This window comes from Alligator mississippiensis, chromosome 12 (assembly GCF_030867095.1).
Source record: "Alligator mississippiensis isolate rAllMis1 chromosome 12, rAllMis1, whole genome shotgun sequence".
In the NCBI taxonomy this organism is placed as follows: Eukaryota; Metazoa; Chordata; order Crocodylia; family Alligatoridae; genus Alligator; species Alligator mississippiensis.
Genome location: NC_081835.1, coordinates 46,144,166 through 46,164,038, shown reverse-complemented (window position 1 = coordinate 46,164,038; position 19,873 = coordinate 46,144,166). Strand labels below are relative to the sequence as shown.

The 19,873-nt window shown below is 45.8% G+C and overlaps 1 protein-coding gene across 8 annotated transcripts in view; it reads right to left on the bottom strand.

Annotated features, from left to right (window-relative positions):
* The window catches only part of DOCK3 (dedicator of cytokinesis 3), a 664,549-nt gene that overhangs the window by 13,689 nt on the left and 630,987 nt on the right, over positions 1-19,873 (bottom strand). For 4 of the 8 annotated variants that reach the window (XM_059715389.1, XM_059715393.1, XM_059715392.1 and 1 more), the window contains exons 50-52: positions 18,603-18,755; positions 11,991-12,109; positions 10,138-10,225 (exon numbers count right to left, since the gene is read on the bottom strand). In XM_059715389.1, coding sequence (XP_059571372.1) covers positions 10,138-10,225; positions 11,991-12,109; positions 18,603-18,755 — 360 coding nt within the window. The remainder of the gene's footprint in view (positions 1-10,137; positions 10,226-11,990; positions 12,110-18,602; positions 18,756-19,873) is intronic. The other 4 variants (XM_059715396.1, XM_059715394.1, XM_059715390.1 and 1 more) reach the window with 3 other exon arrangements.

Below are 19,873 nucleotides of genomic sequence, written 5' to 3'. Positions count from 1 at the left end.
CCCCAGTTGTATAGGGTTGTTTTTTTGGGGGGAAAGGCATGTGTGGTATACGAGTAAAAATGGTATGCAGCTCAACCAATGCAAACCACTATGCGAGTACAAACATAGACTGAGCATAGGCATTTTTATCATTGTGTTGCTATATAATCCAGGATGTTGCCAACCATGACAGTGCAATAATTTGGTAACACAAAATGTGCCACCAATGTCACAAATAGCAATAATGTTGCCTTTTGATTTCCAGTATGAAGATAACACATATGGCAACCGTACACACGATGGACCACTGTTCCAATGCGTGCACTCGATTAATTGAGTCTGCTGAAACGTGCTAATTAGCATGCTCCAGCAGCCTCTGCATCACATGTATTCAGCATCCCCGCATTTCAGAATGGTGGTAGGGGCACTTTAACTAAAGCTTGTTGAAAGAGCTTCAGTTAAAGCACCCCTGCAGCCATTTTGAAGTGCAGGATGCTGAATATATGTGATGCTGCGGGCGTTTTAATTAGAACGGCTCTCAAAGCCACTTTAATTAAAGTGCCGCACCCTACTCCCCCTCCACCCCACAGCATATGTATTGTAGAATCATAGAAATTAAGGGCTGGAAGGGACTGTGAAAGATCATCAAGTCCAACCCGCACTGCTTTGGGCAGGAGTACTGCTGAAATCAAATTATTCCAGCAAGGTGTCTGTCCAGTCTCCTCTTGAAGACTTCTAGCACTGGGGACTGCACCACCTCCTTGGGAAGTATTCTGGTCACCCTTACTGTAACGAAGTTCTTTCTTACATCCAACCTGAAACCATCCTTTAACAGTTTATAGCCATTGCTCCTTGTCCTCCCCTGGGGCGTCCTAGTGAACAGTTTTTCTCTCAGCTCCCGATATTCACCCCTTACATAGTTACAGACAGCCACCAAGTCTCCACTCTGTCTTCTCTTCCCCAGACTGAACTGTCCCAGATCCCTTAGTCTTTCCTCATAACGTTTGTCCTCCAGGCCCTTAATCTTTCTTGTGGCCCTTCTCTGGAACCTTTCAAGACTTTCCACATCTTTTTTTGAAGTGCAGCGCCTAGAACTGGACACAGTACTCCAGCTGGGGTCTTACCAGTGTGGAGTAGGGAGGAAGATCACTTCCTTATTCCTGCTCGCAACGCATTGGCTAATGCATCCCAGTATACTATTAGCTCTGTTGACTACAGCATCGCACTGGTGGCTCATGGTCATCCTGTGTATAAATGTGCATAAGAACTATATATCATTGCATTTCCTTTCCTTTCCTGGAGGTATTTTGGGAATCTTAGAGAGAGTAACAGATAGCAGGGATCTGAAAAACAGCATGGAAATCTAGCAAACTAACCTATTACATCATCTGGCCCTTATTCCCTTTCTGTACCTAGAAGTACTGGTACATAAGCCTAGTGTCGGATGGGTTGGAACCTTGCTTCTGCTTGTGGGAATAAACATGTAATCCAGCACTGCTTCAGTGGGAGAGGTATCCTGAAAGCTCCTATTGCCCTGTAGTGGCCAAACCAATCTGCTGGACCAGTGTGCATTTTATGGTCAAATTCAGCAACAAGATAGCGACATTTGACTAGTTTTTGCCTTTGGCAGTTGCTATCACTCAGCTATCAACAAGAATTAGTGTAGTGGGCTTCTGACTGTGAAAGAGAAGAGCTTGGACAAGTTCAAAGAGCACCAACATTAGCAAAAAAAAGAATCAGATAATAGTATTCTGACTTATAGACAGTATGAGGGTTCAAAGGTTGCACAATTCCTGCCATTGCATTTATCTAATCACAACTTGGATCAAGAACAAGGGTTCTCAGAACATTATCTCTGTCCCTGCTTCCAAAGATGATTATAACATTTCTCCTACCTTTTACTGATTATTTTATTATCTCTTTGCTCCAGATCTATTTTTCATCTAAACTAAGATCCTGGGCAATCTCTTTGACATGTTCTTACAGATGTCCATCTACCAGCTCAAGCTCAGAATGGTTAAGACAAAGCTCTCAACTTCCTCCAAAAGCTCTCCTACCTCAATCACTGGGTATAACACTATCATAATACCTTTTACTATGGCCTGCAACCTGGACACTGGTTTTGACTTGAACTTCTTTTTAGGTCCTCACAACCAAGTGAAGTCTAAATCTGCATAATATCTCTCAGGCAAACAATACATGTTTTACTATGGGCAAATATAAGGCCACAGAACTAGGAACAAAGAATGAAGTTCATACTTACAGAATGGATGACTATTCTGCAAAAGTGAATTTGAATAGGACTGGGGGGTCTTGGTGCATAAGCAAATGAATATACACACCTAGTGAAATGCTGTGATTAAAAAGTCTAAAAAGATCTTTAGATATACAGATAGGAAAATATACCATGAGAGTAGAAAGCTTACAACTTTGGTATTTGACACTACAGTCAGGGCTGCTGACTGTGGAAACTATTGAAGTATTTTCCTCCTCTCCACTACTGGGAAGATCCTTGCTCAAATTCTGCTGAATTGACCGCTCCCTCTTGCCAAGGAAATCCTTTCCAAGTCTCAGTGTGTCTACATGCCATCAAGAGGCACCATGGACATGATTTCTGTGGCCTGGAAGATCCAGGAAAAATGCTGAGAACAACATCATGCTTTAGGATTGTTAGTTGTAGCTGTGTTGATCTAAGCACGTAGGCAGACAAGGTTCTTTGAGTAGATGTGATATCTTTTATTAGACCAACTAAATAGTTGAAAAAAATGTTCTTTGCAAGCTTTCAGGCACAAACACTCTTCTTTAGGCATAGGGAAGTCTGCTGGTGTTTTGTGTGCTCTTCTGGGTAGAATAGAAGCCAATATGCAAAATGCAGGTCTGTGAAAATGCAAATGGGTGGCAGTGAGGATCAGAGAGAATGGGAGACAATAGGTGTGAGACAGGTGGGGAGGTGAGGAGGAATGTTGAACCCGTGAGAGAATGTAGCTGGGAAAATGCAGACAGGTTACCTGGGGTTATCAGATGGCAGGTGGATTATAATGTGCCATAAATTCAGTGGCTCTTTAGGGTTACCATATGCCCAGGTTTTCCCAGACATGTCCTCTTTTTTGGACCCCTGTCCTCGTGTCCAGGTGGGTTTTTAAAATGCAAGCAAATGTCCAGGTTTTTGCTTTGCCTCCACTTTTCCTGGGCATGAGTACATTGGATGCTTGGGGCTGAGAGCAGTGGGAAAGGGTGGGTTGTCAGGGGTCACATGCTCTGTGCACAGGCCCCAGCAAGCTGCTCCCAGGCTAGAGTGCATGTGTGAGCATGTCTGCAAGCTGTGTGAGCAGCAAGCCTGGGGGGGCAGGGGGCTGTGGGTTGCAAGTCAGCAGCACTGGCAGCACTAGGGGCGGCAGAGCTGCAGGTGAGGAGTTAGGGGCACAACAGTGCTGGGGGGCAGGGGGCTCTGGGTTGGAAGTGAGGGGCACTGGTATGGCTGGGGGGGCAGGGGCTTGGGAGTGAGGGGCAGAGGTGGGCATAGGCATATCACAGCCCCCCCCACCATGTGTTCTCTTTTTTGATCCTGGAAATATGGTAACCCTAATAAATGCCTTGATGGAAAATATGAAGGAGAAACCAAACAACAATTGTGTACCAGAATGAACACACACCAAAAATCTATCAAAGACAAAAATACACAAATATCTATGGGAGCACACTTCTCAAAAGGCAACCACTCTCTCTCCAATCTCTCAGTTCAAATCCTCAAAGGGAATCTTTCGTAGATGAGCCTACAAAGGTGATAAATTTCCCTGGGCAGCCAAACCTTGATAAGATCTTTCACAGAGCCTTCCAGTTAACGGAGTTGAAGGTCTTTGGTCAAATTGATAAAGGTCATATACAGTTCCTGGTGTTGTTCTCAAGGTTCTTTGGGTAGATGTGATATCTTTTATTAGACCAACTAAATAGTTGGAAAATTGTTCTTTGCAAGCTTTGCAAATAACTGCCTCCATTCTATATAATGGCTCTGCTGTGGAGTCCTTTGCCATTTGAACTGGTATCAAGCAGGGCTGCGTGACTGTACCAATTCTGTTTTCCATCTTTCTTGCGGTCATCAAGATGGTCATCGATGATGGTCTGCCACACGGCATTGGTATTGAGTACAGCATGGGCAGGAATCTTTATATCTGTACTGCCTCCATGCCAAAACCAAAGTTACATCAGTCTTAATTGTGGAACTTCTTTATGCTGATGATTGTTGCACATACTGAGGAGGACCTACAAATAGCCCTTATCTGCTTTTCTCAAGCATACCAGTGCTGGGGAAAAACAAAGGTGCTTCATGAGCCTGCTCCAGCCCAGTCAAGTCCCCTGGCAAATATCCTAATTGACAGACAGGAGCCGGAGAACTTGACACTTTGCACACCTCAGCAGCCATCTCTCAAAGGCAGCCAGCATTGATGAGGAGATCCAGTATAGGATCCAATGTGCCAGCTGTGCCTTTGGAAGACTGTATCATCATGTGTTCAATGATCATGACATCAGCACTTGAACAAAACTCCTATTATAAAAGGCTGTGGTAATCTCAACTCTTCTCTATGGCTGTGAAGCTTGGGTGACCAACAGAGACCACCTGAAAAGGCTAGAATGCCTTCACCAGTGCTACCTCCCAAAGATCCTTGGCATAAAGTGGGAGGCTCATTGCAGAAATGCCAGTGTCCTCATCGACACTAACACCAACAGTATTGAAGCATTGATTATTCAACATCAGCTGTGCTGGATAGGACATTGTGTGCACATCTCTGATATATGTTTACCAAAACAACTGCTATACTCCCAACTTGGCCAAGGACAAAGGACATGCAGGGGCCAGAGGAAATGCTTCAAGGACATCCTCAAGGTGAACTGACATTAGAAATTGGGAAAAACTAGCCTAGGGCAGGTTACATGGCAATGCTTTGTGAGAGAAGTGGCATCTTACTTTGAGGAAAACTGTCTCGTCCTGGAGCCAGAAAAATGACAGAAATGAATGGAAAGGAAACAAGACAGAAATCTGTGGTCTGGTCCTCCCTTTAATCACCACCTGCAGTGTCTGCCAGAGAGTCTGTGGCTCTAGAATTGGCCTTCTTAGTCATCAAGGAACTCATCTTTACTTGACCAGTGGGAATGGTCATCCTCGACCATGAGGGATTGTTGAGAGTGACGATTTGACAGTGGTGGGGCTGCTATTGGAATACTGGAAAACACCAGTTCTGATGTTTACAATTCAAGAAGGATGTTGAAAAAATGAAGGTTTGGAGAAGAGACATTAAAATGAATAAAGAACTGGAAAAAGATGCCTTATACTGAAAGATTCCATGAGCTCCATGTATTTAGTTTAACAAACAGAAAGTTGCAAGGTCCCTGGCTCACAGTCTTAAGTACCTAGGAAGGAACAGAAATTTGGTAACGGGGCTTTTAGTTTAGGAGGAAGTAGAATAACAAAAGCCAATGTTTGGAAGGAAGCTGATCCTCAGCAAATTGAGATGAGAAGTAGAGCACTTTTTTTTTTTACTTGTAGTTGTAATTAGTTACTGGAACAATTTATTGAGGCATGTGGTAGATTCTGTATCACTGGAAACATGAGTGACAGGTGCCTCTTGAGTCGGGGGGCACATGCTCCCCCGACACCAGTCAGTGACCAGGCGGGGGGGCCTCTGGTGGCCAATCCCACTGATGGGTGGGGGCGGGGGGGTCACTGGAGGCTGACTGCGTGGACCAGGAGGGTAATGCACATTGGGAAAAATAACCTCAGTTATATGGATGAAATGCTGGACTTTGAATTAGCTGTTATGACTCAGGAAAGAAACCTTGGAGTCACTGTAAATAGTTTGCTAAAAACATCAGTTCAATGCACAGCAGTGACCAAAAGAATAAATGTTAAGGGGAATTGGAAGCCAAATGGAAAACATCACCAGGCCACTATATAAATCCACAGTCTGTCCACATGTTGAATACTGTGTGCAGTTTTGGTCTTCTCATCTCAAAAAGGATGTAGTGGAATTAGAAAAGGTACAGAAAAGGGCAACAAAATTGATCAGTAGCTACTGTACCAGGAGAGATTAAAAAAGCTAGGAATGTTCAGTTTCAAAAGGAGAAAGCTGAGGGGATGATGTAAGAGAGGTCTGTAAAATTATGCTGTCTGTGGATAAAGTAAATGGGGAACTGTTATTCACCAAGTCCAGAATACTGGACCCAGGGCACTGTCTGAAATTAACAGGAGACAGGTTTAAAACAAACAAGAGGAAGTACTTTTTAGGTGACACATACTTAACTTGTGAAACTCCTCAACACAGGAGATTTTAGAGGCAGTCAGTGTTGTTAGGTTAAAAAAGGGACTAGACAAATTAATCAAGGATAGGTACATTAATACGTATTTATCACAACAGTCAGGGATGTATCCTCTGACACCCATAAACTAATGGTGCTTGACACCAGGGAGATATGACACGGGATGGATCACTATAGACGTGCTCTACTCATATATTCCCCCTTCACAGCATCTATTACTGCCACTGTTGGAGACAGGATACTGGACTAGATGGACCACTGGTCTAAGCCAGTATGGCGCTTCTTATGTTCTTATGCTTCTTCTAGAAGACACCTCTGCTTCAGGGGCGTCAAACTTCTGAGCAGCCGGAGACTGTGTGCCACTGGTTGCAAGCCCCAGGGCACACACCGCATGGGATGCAGGCCATGCAAACCCCTAAGAACCCCTGCCATGTAGGGGCACAAGCCTCCTCCTCCATGTGCTGCCACATGGGCAGCATGAGCTCCCCCTTGCTGTGACTGCTGCATGAACGGTGTGAGCTCCCCTCACCACAGGGAGACCACAGGGAGAGGGGAGTTCAAGAAGAATGGTTGCTCCTCAAGGGAGCGATCCTCAATGTACAAACTAAGTCTATTCCATCTCGGAGGAAAGGCAGCAAGAGGGCACAGCAGCCCCCCTGGCTCTCCAGGGACCTAGCAGACCTCCTGAGGCTAAAACGAAAGGCCTACAAAGGATGGAGGATGGGAGTCACCTCCAAGGAGGATTGTTCTGCACTGGTCCGGTCCTGTAGGGAGCAGACCAGGAAAGCCAAGGCTGCAACTGAACTCCAACTAGCTTTGAGCATCAAGGACAATAGAAGTCCTTTTTCAGATATGTGGGGAGCCGGAGGAAAAGCAGGGGCAACGTTGGACCCCTGCTGAACCAGATGGGGCAACTGACAACTGACGCCCAGGAAAAAGCCAACCTATTAAATAGGTACTTTGCGTCAGTCTTTCATCAGCCCCATGGGACGCCCATGCCCGCTACAGGGCCGGGAAGTCCGGGTGAGGGTGATCCCCTGCCCTCCATTAATGCTGACTTCGTGAAGGAACATCTTGAGAAGCTGGATACCTTCAAGTCAGCCGGCCCTGACAATCTTCACCCCAGGGTACTCAAGGAGCTGGCGAGCATCATAGCCCAGCCTCTAGCGCGGATCTTTGAAAACTCTTGGCGCTCTGGTGTACTGCCCGAAGACTGGAAGAAGGCCAATGTGGTGCCTATCTTCAAGAAAGGGAGGAAAGTGGATCCGGCTAACTATAGGCCCATCAGCCTGACTTCTATCCCAGGGAAGATCTTAGAAAAGTTTATTAAGGAGGCCATCCTTAATGGACTGGCCGACGCCAACAACTTAAGGGATAGCCAGCACGGGTTTGTTGCGGGTAGGTCTTGCTTGACCAATCTCATTTCCTTCTACGACCAGGTGACCTATCACCTGGACAAGGGAGATGAGATTGATGTCATATATCTTGACTTCAAAAAAGCCTTCGATCTGGTGTCCCATGATCGTCTCTTGGAGAAACTGGCCAATTATTGCCTTGGGTCCTCCACGATCCACTGGCTGGAAAATTGGCTCCGTGGTCGGACCCAGAGGGTAGTAATTGATGGAAGTCACTCATTGTGGTGTCCTGTGACCAGTGGGGTCCCCCAGGGCTCTGTCCTTGGACCCATACTGTTCAACATCTTCATTAATGATGTGGACACTGGAGTCAGAAGCGGACTGGCCAAGTTCGCAGATGACACCAAACTTTGGGGCAAAGCATCCGCACCAGAAGACAGGCGGATGATCCAGGCTGACCTGGACAGGCTCAGCAAGTGGGCGGACGAGAATCTGATGGTGTTCAACGCTGATAAATGCAAGGTTCTCCACCTTGGGAAAAAAAACCCACAGCATCCTTATAGGCTCAGCAGTGCTATGTTGGCTAGCACTATGGAAGAAAGAGACTTGGGGGTCATCATTGACCACAAGATGAACATGAGCCTGCAATGCGATGCTGCAGCTAGTAAAGCGACCAAAACGCTGGCTTGCATCCATAGATGCTTCTCAAGCAAATCCCGGGACGTCATTCTCCCCCTGTACTCGGCCTTAGTGAGGCCACAGCTGGAGTACTGCGTCCAATTTTGGGCTCCACAATTCAAAAAGGGTGTGGAGAAGCTTGAGAGAGTCCAGAGAAGAGCCACGCGCATGATCAGAGGTCAGGGAAGCAGACCCTACGATGACAGGCTGAGAGCCCTGGGGCTCTTTAGCCTGGAAAAGCGCAGGCTCAGGGGTGATCTGATGGCCACCTACAAGTTTATCAGGGGTGACCACCAGTATCTGGGGGAACGTTTGTTCACCAGAGCGCCCCAAGGGATGACGAGGTCGAATGGTCACAAACTACTACAAGATCGTTTCAGGCTGGACATAAGGAAGAATTTCTTTACTGTCCGAGCCCCCAAGGTCTGGAACAGCCTGCCACCGGAGGTTGTTCAAGCGCCTTCATTGAACACCTTCAAGAGCAAACTGGATGCTTATCTTGCTGGGATCCTATGACCCCAGCTGACTTCCTGCCCTTTGGGCGGGGGGCTGGACTCGATGATCTTCCGAGGTCCCTTCCAGCCCTAATGTCTATGAAAACCACTGTGTGGGCAGTAGACTCAGCAGGCCTCTCCAGCTATGCTGTCCTGTCCCAGAGACCATGGCTCTAGCACAATCACAGGCTAGTTGTAGTTCAATCCTTGCCAGGTGAGAGCCCACAGGCAGCATGCTAACCTTTGTGGGTCAGACGTGGCCAGCCCTACTCTAGTTAAATCACAGCTATTGAAGCAGGCATTAATTCACAAAAGTCCTACGGCCTGTGTTATGTAGGATAGACAATGCTCTCTTAGATAGGCCCCTTCTATAAATCCACACAACTAATACTAATACAAGCTCTCAATTTCATGTCTTGATTATGACAACCTCTCTTTTTGTGCCCTCAGCAAATGGGATTTTGCTCCACTCACGGTCATTCAGAATGCAACTGCAGAGAGCACCTGCTGACCATAGCATCCCTCCTATTTTTATCCCTCCACTGGCTCCCCCTTTTCTGTTACATCAAGCACACAGCCACGTATCTTCATATTCATAACCCTTCACATCTATTTCCAGCCTTAGCCATCTTCTATTATTATTGACAAGTTGATTCCTGCCTCTGGTTGACTCATGACTGCAGTCAGCACAAACCACTAGGTAAACTTTCAAAAAAAGCATCCTCATGTTTTCTTCCATGCTTCCCTCAGCTTTGGGAGGAGTTCTCTGTAAACATCATAAAGCCACATCATTTGTCTTTTTTGCCAGCAAGGCTTCATGTCCCGTACCTTTAAAGAACCCAAACCATTTGATGGAACAGTGTCCATCTCTGATAGTACTGATCAAATCTCAAAAAGTACCTCTCAGGATGGATATATGGATATATTAGTATTTTGAAAACATTTAGAAGAATAAAAGCTCTATGTACAGGATAAGTATTGTTGTTATTATTGCTGGTCTAAATCCTGTAGCCTTTATTTAGGCAACGTTCCCAATGAACTAAATGGGAGTTTTCTGAGTAAGGATTGCAGAGTTCCGTTAGTATTAATAAAAATAAAAGGTAAAAAGCTTTTTTAGTAGAGGTTCTTGTTATCTCTGCATACGTAAGTATTAGCTGAGATGCCTTTATATTGGCAGAAGCTTTCAGTTTAGCAAAGCTGTCATCATAAGAACGCGAGAGAATGCGCTCTTGTCAACAGAGGGGAAAACCCATTAATGTGTTAGTATGACAGGGAGAAAATTACCACAGGAATCAAGCATACATCTAGGAAAAAAATACCTTTCTCAGCCACAGATAGATTGGGATCACTGCATGGTTTGCATGGTCCGATCACTTGCTGGATCAAGGCGCGCTGGAAATTTGGAGGCTAAAGGAGAAAGGAGACAGCACAGAAAAGTGGAAACAATTACATATCTGTCAATGTAGAACTCTGTGACCGTTTTTGTCCATTTTGCTTTAACTAAAGGAAGGGACTGCAATAAAAAAGGCATTCAGATGGCATTTGGAAGTCTCTGATGAGTTTCCACATGGATGCCAGTAGGCAAAGGGCAAATTGGAAACTTTTAAGAGACACTGTATTGCTGGAAACCATTTCAGTTGCATTGTATTTGCGCACCAGGAAATTTCAACCCTGAAAGCCTCGTAAGGGCTAGGTCTTGTTACTTGAGGAACCATTTGCTATCCTCCGTGACTCTGTGGTGATTCCACAGAAGCCAAGGTCAGCTAATACTATGAAGTACTTCACCCCTAAGTTTAATGAGGAATGGTTGGGCTGGTATAAGGGAGACATTTTCAGCTACAGAATTTGCTTCCACCTTCATAGTTTCAACTTCATAGTTCTTTTGACCTTCAAATCCTGCTGCAAGACTATAGTCTTAGGCCTTTCTGGATGATTTCCATCAAAAATTGCAGTATACCTGAATGTAGTTTAAGTCTCCTTTTGCTTTGAAGAGTTGTGTGTTTGGAATCACAATGTGAAATATTTTTGGAGCATTCAGACTCATCTATAATTTACCACTTGTAATTGTATTTTATCATGTTAGTACAGAGCACCTAGAGCATAAGATGGACACAATTTTAGAACTCTAAACAAATGAACAAAGAAGTAAGGTCACGTGACAGCCTGTGACAAGATCAGTGTCTGTGGGGCAGGTTGGGTACAAGAAAGCTCATCCCCACAATGAGGGCCCACAACTGTAACGTGCATGGAAATCAACATCCTCATCATCATCCTAGTACCAAAAAATTATGATTCTGAAATAAAGAGGCATTAGCATGGAAATCTCTATGCAAGCTTAGAAATACTGTATTTACTTGAATACAAGATGAGGTTTTTTCCTCCATTCAGCATGGGGGGAAAATACCCCTCATCTTGGGTTCCAATATAAGTTTGGAAGGTGTGAAGGGGGAAAACAGGCACTGTGGCTGCAGCTACAACTCTGACTCCAACCCAGAGCCCAGATTCAGGGTTGGAGAGACAACCACTGTTCACCCCTTCAACTTGTCTCTCACAATCTCTGCTCCACTCCCACCTCTACTCCCTGCCATTGCTGCCTGTCAGGCCTTTACTGCCTGTCCCCTGCCCCTCTGTTGTCCCTTACCCCACTGCAGTGGTAGGGAGGCAGAATTTAAGATGGTCTTGCAAAATTAGATTCTATACATGGAAAATTATAACAAATGTATACATTTTATTGGGGGGGTTGTCTTCAATTCAAAGTTGCCTTGGATTCAGGTAAATACAATAAGCCAGGGGTTGTCAACCAGGGGTACATGTACCCCTGGGGGTGCTTAAGATGGCCCTAAGGGGTATGTGCAGGTGAGGGAGGTGCATCCCATGCTGCTGCCACCCGCCTGGCCAGATGCGGGGGAAGCTTGCATGCAGTGGCTGCTCACCACCCACCTCTCCTGTTCGGCGGCCAAAAGTACATTGCTCCACGTCCGGCCACCCGGGGGGGGGAGGGGGGGGTACAGTGATGTGAAAAGGTTGAAAACCCCTACAATAAGCCATCTGTGCATGCAGTAGAAGGTAAAGAGGGACAAAGTGGAATGACTAACAAATGACAACAACAAATCTGTATGCTATTTACAAATGCCACACTGATTGTATTTGGCAAGAATAATGAGTCTGATACCTGTCCATTTTCCATGATTGCTGCAGGATACATGGCACTGCTTGGTCGGTCCCGGTGAGTTGGCAGCAGCATCATCAGCTCCCGAGTGTGGCGGTACTTATCTGGTAGAGAGGGAGAGCCTGTAAACAAGTGAGAAGAATCACGTACACATGACAAACCACAGACAGGTGTCAGCGTGACCCAGTGATCTAGTCCTCATTTTTGTCAACAATTTGAATGATCAACTTACAGGATTCCAGGAAGACATTGTGCTGAGCCCACTTAGCAGTCGACTGTTTGTTGGGTGCATAGCACAAGAATCCAATAATAATCAGCTGATTTTACAAATAGGATATGGATACATTGTTAGGTTTAGGATGTACAACCCAGCAAGTCACTAATGGGTCACTGCAAGCCTTTTCCCCTTAACATAAATGTGCATCTGTCTGTGTGGAACTATCAGTGCTTGTGATTTAATGTTCTCAATAGTCCATTACCCCAAAAGATATATAGATGCTATAAAATTATGCATTTTATTTCTAGATGAGCCCATAAGGGAAGAGAGCCAGGAACACTACACAGTTGTGCAGAAATCCATCTCAAACCTCACACAGAGCAAGGATTGCAATTCTTGTGGTTGGACTCCTATGGCTTAGTTAGAATCAATCAGATAAAAAGGGAATTTTCCATGAATTTTGGTGGCACTTTGTTAATCAGTATGCTTTCAGGTGATATACAACTAGCAGTCAGTATGCTGCTATTGCAAATATGGCAATAGGGTATACAACATATGGAATATAGTATGAAGGTATTTGTTAATGTGGACCTATAGCTCTTACTATCTGGATAGTTGCTACAAGATGCTGAGTTATAAGGCAGTCTGCCAGCTTCCTGTTAGGTATATACTGGAGTACAGCATTTGTTTTACCAGCATATATGTATAGTTGGCATTAGACATCAAGCTCTGCAAGGAGAGTATCCCACACCAATGGGCTTGCTGATGTGTAACAGCTGACAATGGACTTTTTACAAGAAAGATTCACATTAGTGGGTGATCGGTACTATAGATATACGCACCCCTGCTGGATGCATAATGCTATGCAGAAACTGGTATTTTGAAGCTGTCAAAGTGAGCTTTAATTTACACTGGTTATTTTTTGGTGCCACAAACACGCACTTAACGGATAGCAGCACACAGCGCATTGCACAGCCATGCCTGCTTTTAGGGAAGACATGCCACCTTTTGCAAACTTTCCACAACCACACACACATTACCTGAACAGCACTCCCACATATGAGCAAAGGCATAGTTTCTGGTTAATGCAGCTTTTACACAAAGAAAAGCAGAACATGCACCTTTTTTGGACTGATATTCAGCACATTGTGGAGGGAACAATGTGTCCAGCAAAATGCAGGATAAGGTCCTACAGTTGCAACAACTTCATCAGGGGGTGTAGAGACCAGATAAATCTATACCCCACTGCATGAATAACTGCAAAACATTTGCAACCTAGTCCTGCTCACATTTTCGCCACAGACATGAAACATAAATATGTTTGGACAACATTTGTATACTTTATACACAACATTATCTGTGAAAACACAGCGCTAACACTTTATGCTGAGTCTCTTTTACTCACATACACATCACAGATAGTCCTATTTCTGCATGACAAATATAAAAAGGCTGAGGGGTGCCAAGAACTGCATTACAGCACAAACCACATTGCAAGTTTTCCCCCTGCTATTTATCATATAATCCTCATTTTTTCTGGTCCTAGGAGCAAACCACAGCATACAGCGGCAGTCAGTTTAGAAGAAATCATGATTTGCACAAGATTTTGTATTACATGATCTGCAAAATTCCACACAAGCTGCTTATGGTGCATTGTAAAATTAGGAAAACCAGCCCCTGTCTGTTTCCTCAATTTGGGATAATAAATAATTGTGGTTATGCATATCCTTCTAAGCATTCAATTTGCAGGCAAAATCAGGTACTGGGGCTCCGAATTATGGCTGGAAAAAAATTTGGTGAGTTTGAAGCCCTATTAATAATCAGGTCTGTTGTGGAACACAGTCTCTGAAGATTTTTTGGAGTGGCAAGTAAGAATTTAAAAACAAACCTGCATGTTTAAGAGCTACAAGACTTACCACAGAGCTGTCATTCTAATTGTCCTGCAATGCCATAGCCCTACAAGACCCTATGGTGTGTAAAATGGGTCTACTACAATTTTTGGTTTGTAACTCTGAACACACAATAACTAAAAAAAAAAATTGTGCAAAGACCGGGGAGGACTTTTCATTACAGTGCAACATTTTTAACAAGATAACAGATTGACAATGAAACTACTGGCTTTATGGAAGTCATCTTCAGTTACTTATAGGGACTCTGTGAACTGTTAAGTCCATCTTTATTTTTCATTTTTGTTGGTGTTAGGAAATAATTTGCTTCTAAGCCAAAACATGAACTTTTAGTTCTTAAGAGAATTTTTATTTACTTTAGTGCCAAGTATGTAGGCTCTTAGGGAAATGTTGAGTAAGAAACAGACATGATTTCTAGGCCTGAGGAAAGAGTTGTCTTGAGGACATTTTAAGAATGATTTCATAGGTCCCAAAGATGGGGCTCAATATGAGTTGCTTTCAGACAGTATTGTATGCTCCATACACAGGTATAAAAATACTCCTTTTTAAACATCCAGTATCTTCTTACAGAATTCCCTGTTACAATAGAACGATGCTCCATCTAAGTGATTTAAAAGGGAGTGACTGCAAATACAGAAACTCCCATTGACTCTGCCTATGATACAGTGCTGCTGTTTTGCTAGGAGGTGACTGGTGACTTCAGGCATGCTGCTTTCCAACTGGTAAGCAGTGCTGCACCAGAGGCTAGGTTAGGGGTTGATTAGGTGAGCCAAAACCAGAGGACACCTACACATGTGCCCGATGCCTGCTCTAACATGTGCCTATTAGCACACGTTGGAGCAGATTTGATTAATCTTATAATTAGCACACTCCAGAAGCCTCAGCATCATGTGCATTCAGCATCCCAGTGCCTCAAAATGGCAGTGGGGGTGCTTTAATTAAAGCTTGTCACCATACTTAGAGCCACTCAAATTAAATTCCCCACCTCCCCACCCCAGAGCACGTGTAAAGTTGGCCAGAGAGAGGAGCATAGTCATTAATCTGCAAAATGGAGTCATTTATAAAGTCTTTTCCTGTCAATCATGCAAAATACGGGAGCTTTTACTGTATCTTGATTATAGTCTTAATAGTATTTAACTCCCCAAATCCTGGCTCTAGTTTTCGGACATTAAAAATTCACTGTAATGTCTTTTGTGTAATGTTTGATCTGTCATTGTTAATGTACTAGCCAATTGCCTGTCAAGAATGACCGGGGGGTGGGAGCTGGGATGGATGCCCCATGCTGCTACTGTTCTGCCTCTTGCAGGGAGCGGGGTGGGGAAGCTGAGGCCAGAGCTGCTGACCTCAGCTCCGCCACCCTCTGTCTGGTCCTTGGCGCGGCTTTGGAATCATGGTGGCGTTCCCCCATGCCTGAATCATGGTGGCGTTCCCCCATGCCTGATTGGCTGTTTCCATCAGTCCATCAGAGTGCAAATAAAGTGTTATGGACAGATAGACAGACAGATTTAGGCTTTTATAATATCAGAATTTTCTTGATTTTCTTCCCCCCAATGAAATGCTAAGTAACCGATGATATATTTTCCTGCTGCTTAATTTAGTTGACTTATTGCTAACCTACAAATAACTTTTTTTCTTTAATGAATGGGCCACATTTAGGAATTGGCAGATCCATCCCACCATCGCTACTGATGGGGAGAATTCAAAGTTTAAAAAGATTCTACAAGCAAAAGTTACATCAGTGGTCTCTTATGGCCTTGGCCCCTGTTCAGTTTGTGCCATTCCAAATCCATCTGTGATGTCCCAAAGAGTGAACAGACACATGTTCAAATAATTTGTGATGTCACAAGTGCTAGTGAAAAGTCACAAGAGTTGTGCCCTTTCAGTCGAGATTTCATGAGAGCAGTATTTTTAACAGGAACATCAAAAGTGTGTCTGCTCCCTAGCGATATCACAGTCCTTCAGCATCCCAGAATGCACTGATCCCTTCCACCCTGACCCTCCTCTGTTTTCCTACTCTACTTAATGTAAAAAAACCTGGGAGAAAGGCATCCCCAGAAACTTTCCAAAGAAAAAAATGTGGTGCAGGCAGTGCTCAGGGGGGAGCAGCTTGCTGGCTGGGAACAACTGGGCAGGGTCGGGGTTGGAGAGATGCATGGATTTTCAATGTACTGCTTTGGAGGCAAGAATTAACTCTGAATCATCCCAACCATGATGACTTGAGCTGTCAGCTGGCCCACTGGCTCTTCCCAAATTGTGCACACAGGCTAGGATTTGACTTGGGGTACCTAGGGAAAGAGTGGGGTGAGGCCCTGCCACTAATATCTGGCCCCTCAAGCCTCAGTTTCTCCCTCTACAAGTCCTTTAGCTCCCTGTGCCACAGTTTCCTCCATGAGATTGCTAGCCACCTGAACCTAGCTTTCCCTACAAGCCGAGTCTAGCTGTGGGTGGTGTCAGCCAGGCAGACATGAGTGCTTTTCTCTGCCTTGTTCTCAGGAATCAACTGCACCAGAGGAATCCCTGCAGCAAGGCAGGCTGGAATATCTGCTCAGTGTCCCTCTAGTGCAGGAGTGGGCAAAATATGGCCTGCAGGCTGGATCCGGCCCACAAGACCGTTCTATCCAGCCCACGGGGCCCCTAAAAAATTTAGAAAATTCACATTTATCTGCCCTTGGTTCCTGTAAAACATGACAGGAAGTAAGGGCAGTAGGACCCAGGGGAAGCCCGGCGGGCTCAGACAACAGCAGGGCCTGCCTGGCCCTGCCCCCCCAACTGGAAACCCCAGCCGGGGCTTCTGGTCTGGGACCACATAGCTGCCCTGGCAGTGCCAGAACCTCAGGTAAGGGGTGGGGGGGAAGGGCAGGGGAGGACCCTGGGCAGGGAAGGAGCCCAGGGAACAGTGGCCCAAGGAAAAGCTGAGCGCGGGGGGGGAGGGGGGGAGGAGGAGTGGCCCCTTGCCTGCCCCGTGGCCCGTGTCCCGTGCTGCAGCCACTTGCAGCCTACGTGGGGCTGCCTGTGCCTGCACTGGACAACCTGGCAGGCTGCGAGCGGCTGCAGCAGGGGGCGCCGGACATGGGGTGGGTGAGGGGCCACTTTTCCACCCCTGCACTCAGCACTACGTTGTAACCCAGCCCCACTGCCAGCCTGGGCCCTGCACTGGCTCCGGGCTCGCCCATCAGGGCTGAGCGTGGCAACAGCAGCTGCGGCCCCCACACTTGCTGCGCCTGGCAGTGTTTGCCACTGTCACCTCTGGGCTGCCCAGTGCGCGAGCTCCGGGCGGGCAGCAGTAGCCAACACTGTCCAGTGCGGCAAGCGGGGGGGCCACAGCTGCTGCCACCGATGGACAAGCCCAGAGCTGGCATGGAGCCCAGGTTGGCAGAGGGGCTGGGTTACAAGCTGGTGGTGAGTGCAGGGAAAAGCAGCCCTTTGCTTGCTCCATGGCCAGCGCCCTGCGCTGTAGCTGCTTGCAGCCCACGTGTGACTGCCTGTGCCTGCTCCAGACAGCCCCGTGTGAGCTGTGAGCACCTGCAGCAGGGAGCGCCAGCCATGGGATGGGCAAGGGGCCACTTTTCCCTGCGCTCAGCACCAGCATCTTCCCTGCCGGCAAGCAGGGGGTTGGGGCTGCATGCTGCCCCCTGCCTGTACCGCAGGGTTGGGGGGCACTGGGAGCCAGGTGCAGGAGCCAGCAGGAACACGGGGTCCACACTGGTGTCCCAGGGCCAGTGCCAGCGGGGCCCAGAGCAGGATGGCAGGAGCATAGTGTCCCAGTTGGAAGGGGCTCTCTGGAGCCAGGCCAGCTCCCCACTCTCCCTGCTGGTGCAGCCCAGCCTAGCTCCACAGACCCCTGCCAACCTGTGCCCTGCTTTGGGCCCCACTGGTGCTGGCTCTGGGACATTGGTCCCAAGACACTGGGGCGGGGCATCTGTCAAGGGGCAGGGTTACTCATGCGGCCCTTGACAGTCTCCCAAAACTGGGTAAGCGGCAACTCCACCCAAAATAATTGCTCACCCCTGCTCTAGTGGAAACTTGTGTCTGCTCCTGTTATGTCCCAAACTTTTTACAGCACAAAATCCCACAAATTTGGAATGACACAAGCTGAACAAACTCTAGAAGTTAATCCAGGTCACAAAGATCCTTTCTGTTCAGGGTGCTGCAGGAGGAGGTGCAGCTAAACAGATAAGATGGTGCAAAGATTTGGGTAAAGGGATAATCTTTGACCTCCAAGTTAAGGTGCAAACCCACAGGTGAAAGCTATTAACACCTGATAAATAAACGAACTAGAAATAACCAATGTTCAACCTCTGGCTAGAGGTGGCAAAATAGTTACCAAGTCTGATACATGCTAAAAGGTCCATGTGAAGCGAGTTGGACACCTTAGCATAATTCCTGACTGATGAGTGTTTATGTGTAGTGCCACAATTGGTAACTGTGTTAGTAGTCTCAGCAGAAAGGCCAAGGACTGGATGGGTCATGGAGACTGAACTATCCTCTCACCTCTAGAGGTGGTCCCTCCAGGACAGAGATGAGGCACATTGGTGGGGGCAGTGTGGGGAAGCTTGCACTGCTGCCGCCCATGCTGTATCTGTTCTGTGGATAAATAGAGGGCTTCAGCCTCCAGTGGTGTCAATCCAGCACCTTTCACCAGCACTAAATTAAAAAGAATATAAATAAATATAAAAAGGGTAGAGGTGCACTGACAGAGCTGTGAACTTGCTCTAGCCAGAGCCATCGGTTTCTCATTTTCACAAGCATCAAAGTCACCCAATTAAAAACCAAAAAAAAAATCACCAAACCAGTAAAACCACCCAAAAGCCCCCAAGTCATGTTAACACAGTAAAACTATAAATGTGAAATTTTCTTATTTGTTGATGAACACCTGCATTTTAAATGGAGGTTTCACAATAACCAAATTAATAATTTGCACACTGTGAAGCTTGGAAAAGATCTGGGACTTTTGTTCTATCTTATTACAAACACAATTTCATAATAAGCAAGTCTGACTGCAGAAGTAAATCCTACTTTTTGCCTACCTGAAAATGGACAGAACTGCAGAGACGAACTGCTTTGTCTTAAAAGCATCAGAATATTTAAATAAGAGTAATAAAGTAAATGAAATATCTTTTCAAGCAGCACAGTTTTTAAATTATGATTTCTCTTGCTGTTCCCTAATTAGCAGTCATTAGAGTTATCTCCTTTTTCTCCTTTGGAGGTGCTATTGACTTATGCATCAACCAGACATCTTTTTATATTGTTCATCACGTTGGTTTCCAGGCAACAGCAGAAGCCACAGCTGAGGGGTAGGAGTTGGTAAGGAGGAGTTGGTAATGCTAGGAAGTCAGACAGTTCAAAAAGAGTGGCAAGGCCTGCAGCTGTGACAACTGGATTTCTAAAGCAGAAAATCACTTAAACTGCTGCAAACCCAAATCTGCCATCCCAAAAGATTCAGATGTTACACGCTGCTAGACCTAGCTGAAGCAAATCTTCCTGAATCCACAGTACCATCAAACCTTTCCCTTTTCCTTTCTCTGCTATGTCACCTTAATTCTATTACTTTATCTGGGTTGTCATTATTTTTCTTTCAGTTCTTGAAAATTAATAGACCTGCCTGTATTGAAAAGAAGATCCTACTCCTCACTTTCCAGTTCCACCTGACCCCCTTCGATTAAATCATGCAGCTGCGTCCATGACATGGCAACTGACTGTTAATTATGATTGCAAGAGGAAATAGAAAAACAGGCTGGATTGACAAACAGGAAGCTCTTATT